Source organism: Argentina silus, assembly GCF_951799395.1.
Source record: "Argentina silus genome assembly, chromosome: 19".
In the NCBI taxonomy this organism is placed as follows: Eukaryota; Metazoa; Chordata; class Actinopteri; order Argentiniformes; family Argentinidae; genus Argentina; species Argentina silus.
The window spans coordinates 5,866,138-5,871,903 of record NC_139673.1 but is presented as its reverse complement, the minus strand read 5'-3'; the positions used below and the strand labels follow the sequence as shown (position 1 = coordinate 5,871,903).

Here is a 5,766-nt window from a genome sequence, read left to right as displayed (position 1 = left end):
TCAGTGACATCAGAAATTAATAACCCCACAAAGAAGCACTGAATATATCCATTATAGAAATACATAGAAAAATATATATAGTCATCTGAATGCCCTTTGTACAGTTTTCAGCATGAGTGTCAGAAAAAGCCTTCATGACAGTGCTGGGAGTGAATATTCTAACGGGTCGTGGGTCACTGATGGTGTGGTCTACGATAGCTAACGGACCAGGCTGGTGGGCTCGGGGAAAGGTCCACGCCAGGGGAGGCTGCTGGAGGTAGAAATTGGAGGACGGGCTCGTCGTAATACATGGAACGGAATGAGGAATGAGGAATGAGGAAACACGTGTTTGATACCGTTCCTCGTTCCGTTCCATGCATTACGACGAGCCCGTCCTCTGATTTCTGCCTCCACCAGCCTCCCCTGGTCCACGTTAGTATGACCGCCCAGACACGGACGTCTGGAGTGTCGTAAGACAGTCAAACTCAGACTTAAGCTCAGACTTAAGCTCAGACTATACTGTACCAAAGTTTTTTAGGGAGATTCGAGAAAATGCTACACTTAAGTGCAAAAAAGACAAGTGGGCAGCCGTTCACACATTGTTTAACAATTGGACGGTGTCCTTGCATCACTGTTTGTGAAGTCTTGAATTGTTTGTGAGTTAACTGTGTTGAAAGCAGGCGTTGGTACTGTATTGGTTTACTACAGAACCCATGGAGTTGTCAGTCAAGGTGTCCGACCAAATAACATTTGACATGTTCCTGTTTTTAGAATTGCAACTAACTGATGATAGTCTTGAACCGTAATCTTGAACTGTAACCGTAAAAGGGTGTTTTATTTGTTATGGTCCACAGCTCCATGTCTTAAAGCCAGAGGAGGTTTGGGACTAAGATAGTGTGTTTAGAGAGTCAATTAATATAAATCTTTAAAAGGCTTGGAGTAGTTAAACATCAGGTAATCCATGTAATAAAAGTCATAGGCTCTCTGTCTCTCTGAAGCGTTGAGCTGTGCAAAGTATGTCTGGGTGATGTGTGTGGATGTTCTCTCTATCTTGGGATTCCTGTCTTTGAAATTGGGGAAGGTGAGGTTGTGCGGGGCGCCAGTCCTCAACAGGACGAATTTGGGCTCCTCCTCCATGTTCTCGAACTTGACGATGAAGTCGTAGTCCACCAAACAGGGGCTGCAGAGTTGGCTAGCAGGCTCCCAGTGGATGTCCATGCCCACGGGCCGCTGAACGTCCAGCAGGTACTGCATGAACTCCTGGAAGGTCACCCCACTGCCCGTCTTCAGGGCCGCCTTAGAGGCGTTCACCCTGTACTTGGAGATGATGGGCTTCCCGAACACCGGGTGGTAGTACGTGTTGGGGCTCTCGAACTTGTCCCTGAAGGCCGACACCAGCCTCTCAAGGGGCTCGCGGACAGACAGGACCTTGGTGTAGGTCTCCAGGCGCCGGGTGATGCCCTGGCGGTCGAAGCTGTCCAGCCTCTTCAGGTGGTTCCCGTAGTGGACGGTTTCATGTTTGATCTCGCGCGTGGATGAGGCCTGGCCGGCCAGCACCATGAGGATCCTCTTCCAGTTGGAGCAGCCGGCCTTGGGCACCTCGCAGTACAGCAGCTTGTACTTGTCCTCCACGTAGATCCGGGACACGTGGTGGGGCGTGATGGTCCTGGAGATGCTGCCCTTGTACTTGGCGCACATGTCCTTCATCAGACGCCGCCTAGCCTCCTGGGTGTGGGACAGTCTGTGCCAGATCTCCGGAGGGAGGGTCTCGGAGGAGGAGTGGGAGGTAGTAGAGGAAGAGGAGGAAGAGGAGGAGGAGTGGGAGGAGGGGGAGGGGGAGGCGTTGTGGGTGGAGTGACCCACTGGGCTGGTCTTCAGCAACTTCCTGTGGCGCTTGGTGATGCGCATGTCCTGTTCCCGTGAGCTGGGCGTGGCCGACTGTCTAGTCAACTCCAGAGGGAACTGCATGGGAGGTATGGGGCTGGATAAGGCCTCTACAGACAGCCTCTGATCCTGGCCTGGGCTGCTCCTCACACCATCAACATCCTGTGTGCACAGAGCCTGTGGAGGAAAACAGAACACACCAACTTCAGACAAGGCAGTACAGTTAATACCTAGTTCATTTGTAGTACATCAAATGTATTCAGAATTAAGAGGTAATACTCTACGCCATTCAAACAGAAGTCCATTAATATCATAATGTCAAAATTAACATATTCTCAGTGTTGATTTGGCTTTATAACCAACACTTGGTTTGAAACTTTCAAGAAAAAAGGGAAACACATTCTGAAGATTTCTCTGAGGTGATTTCGCCAATTGTTCAATTCACCACTTGATGGCGCAGTTTCATCACTGTACAATATTTTGTCCAACTCGTAGTTGAAATGTCACACACCGCCAATGCCTCCAGTCAACCACCAATAAACTGAGCTCTAATGTCATATAAATGTCTTATAAACACTTAATGGGAAATCTAAATTAGAATCATCTAATGGCTGATTGCCATGGGAAGATGCCCACGGCTATCATGCATTCTGACATTTTATTTCAAACCAAAGTCGTTATATTGCCATAAAGCCAATGGACTGAATGTATAATCTTAATTTGACAATGAGTAAGGTGATAACACCATTATAAATCTTGGTTCATCTCTTTCTGACTTTCTCGACGCCTGGCATCATTCTCCCATATCCCATGATGCATCTCCACCAGGGAGAGGGAGTGGCTCCATGCCTGTTTCATGTCGGGGGAAGGCGAGCGGAACGGGGCGCAGCGTGCTATAACGGGCACATCAGACGCCCACATGCATAAGTCTCTCATCTCTATTGACGATCGCAGAGGAGATGAGAGCAATTCGAGGTCACCGGAGAAGCGGGAGGAAGCGTGCCTGACATAGCAACCAGCCCTGGGCTCCTCTCCCCGGCAGCCTCCTACCAAGACCACCTCTGAGGTAACCGTCTGAGCTCTCCAGACACTAGTGGAGGCTGGCAGGCCCCCCGACTCTAATCCTCCATAGAGGCCCGTCTGATCTCCCCACGGCCGAACCGCCGCTCTGCTTCTCTCGCGGGGCTGCAGAGGACTGGGCCACTCATGGTTGACAGGAGGGAGGTCAGCTATCGTCTGTACACAGATGCTATCAGCCGCAGAGAGCAACTGGACTGCCACTCAGATTGTAATAGATACAAAAGTAGACTCTCTCTCTCTCTCTCTCTCTCTCTATTTGGGAGGGTGGGGAGTAAATACGTACCTCTCTGGACTGCTGAGGAGAGTCTAGCAGCTTCCCGCCTGAGAGAGAGAGAGAGAGAGAGAGAGAGAGAGAGAGAGAGAGAGAGAGAGAGAGAGAGAGAGAGAGAGAGAGAGAGAGAGAGAGAGAGAGAGAGAGAGAGAGAGAGAGAGAGAGAGAGAGAGAGAGAGAGAGAGAGAGAGAGAGAGAGAGAGAGAGAGAGAGAGAGAGAGAGAGAGAGAGAGAGAGAGAGAGAGAGAGAAATCAGCAGTTAAGTAAACGAGACAACATGTTTTGTTAGCTCTGCTCGTCGAAGCGAGCTCACCCCTTTGATGCATCAGAAACCCAATATTTTATAGCATCGAATTCCTGCTGTAATATCAGATAGACAGCGGGGCTAATGCTGAGTCTTCTGGCATCTCCTCTGCACACACCAACCAGCACACAGGGGTAGACAGACGGGCAGCTCCATTTGCATAATGAGGCTCCAGCACCATGAAAAGTTGGTAAATGAGTTGTGGTCCCAGTAGTGGGGAGAGGGAGAGCGATTGGGGAGTGAACTATTTTCCTAGTTTGTTTTTCATTGCCGGGCGGCCAGATAGATGTCTGTGTTGTGGCAGACGACGCAGAGAATGGCTGAGGGACAGGTGGCGTGTGTTATTGGCAGATGTGAGGCGGCGAGACGGGCAATGTGTTTAGTGTGTCGTTTCCTGCTGGACATCTCCTTTTCCAGGGTTTCCCCCCCCCCCGCATACACGTCCCCCCCCCCCCCGTCCCCCCCGTCCCCGCTGATGTGTAATCAGGCCGACAGCTCGGCACACGTCTGCATGGTTGCTGATGGGCCAGCGCAGACACCTCTGCCTGAGTGGCCTGTCACTTCCAATCTGAGCATGGGAGTGATAGGAACCTGCAGAGAGTGGAGGGGGGTGGGGGGTGGGGGGTGGAGGGGTGGGGGGGAGATTTGGGGTGGGGTGGGGTGGGGTGGGCCAGGGGGGTGGGGGGGTGGATGGGTGGACCCAGATGCGGGCCTCGGCCCTCCCTAAGTGATGAGATCTACAGGCCCCTGTCTCACATCTAAACACATCTCCGAGGCAGGGTGGTGGACTCCAGATATAATGTTGTTTTAAATTAGTATGCACTAGAGAGGGCTTGTCTCACTGGCTGGGTTTCTCCTTTAAATCTGCCTGGCCGTGTTGATTCTTCTGTCGTAGCAGCCTGAGAGAGGAGGAGGAGGAGGAGCCATTTGACATTTTCTAATCTTGTTCGGGTGCTGGAGTGCTATTTGATCTCCTAACCCTAATGATGGCTCATGTAGGAACGTGAATCTTTGATGTCACTTTAGATTGGCGAATATAAAACACATGAATATTTAACAGGACATAACGTGTCATTATACAGGCAAACATTTCCAGTACAATAGCGCTGCTTGGCCCCGTAGCCTGTGCAGACATACAACTGAGTCGGTGGTATAGCCTTCTTGTTGCTTGTTTTATCTCGTCGGCTGAGATACATGCTTCACTATTGATCTGGGAAGCCCATCAAGCTGGTAATTGAAATCTCAGGAGGTCTAATTGCTCCCTGTTAAGTGCTGTTTTGGTCAGGGGTAGTAAAGAATGTTGTCGCTGATGTTGGTCTCTGTCACTGCTCTCCAGGTCTCCATCATACCAGTGCAATCACTCATTCCTATGTGAACTAGGGGAGGCTGGTGGAGGTAGAAATCGGAGGACGGGCTCATTGTAACGCATGGAATGGAATGAGGAATCGCATCAAACAAGTTTTTGACTCTGACTTTAAATGATAATTGATACTACATATACTGCCTTTGCAATATCTTTATTCTCAGTATTCCCAGTTTTTCATCTGCCAACCAACCCTGTCATGGAAATCTAATGGCCTACCTCACACTGCATAGAAATGGCAATGGTACCAAGTACAATATTCCAAAAACAAACAATATAACATTAACTAAATACAGGTTTGTTAGTTTTGTGAATCACATTTATCTCTGTGCCATGTATTTATTTGGTTGAAACTAATATTGGTTGTTGTTTGATTGCAATTTCACACTCAGTCAATTTCACACCCAGACCCTTTTTTTTGCCATTGATTTTTTTTCTGGGCTGTGAAACAGTGATAAATTGTACAAAATTAGGGTTGCAGCTTATGAGACTCATAACAATTCCTCTTACATGAAAGAAAAAATAACTCTGGCACCAATATGATCCAAATAAAGTACATTTTCATTTGTCTTTCTTTGTTAGTCTGACATTGTATGCGCTGTATTTTCATGGCACAGCTCAAGTGAGTCAAATGAGCACGAAAACCACCCTTGACGTTCTGAACATTATAGATACTGCAGGTAGGTGAACTATTTTGCTTTTCATTCACGAACTTAATTTCTCGGTACTTCTGATATCATCTGACATTGAGACGGAGGGTTTTCGATTCCTTGTGATGTCCTCAGGTGCACTGACTGAACCACATATAGCTTTTTAGAGAATACTTTGGTGTTCCTAGTGCCCTAACCTTGAGCATCCCAAGGCTCTCCCTTCACCGTAGGGGCC

General features: G+C 48.7%; 1 protein-coding gene across 1 annotated transcript; it reads right to left on the bottom strand.

Annotated features, from left to right (window-relative positions):
- Positions 1-891: 891 nt before the first annotated feature.
- On the bottom strand, positions 892-4,714 carry chst8 (carbohydrate (N-acetylgalactosamine 4-0) sulfotransferase 8; the record flags this gene model as incomplete). The annotated part of the gene is made up of 4 exons (XM_083690848.1): positions 892-2,040; positions 2,914-3,099; positions 4,012-4,109; positions 4,618-4,714. The coding sequence occupies 4 exons, from the start codon at positions 4,712-4,714 to the stop codon at positions 892-894; spliced, it is 1,530 nt and encodes a 509-aa protein (XP_083546974.1).
- Between the last annotated feature and the right edge of the window lie 1,052 nt (positions 4,715-5,766).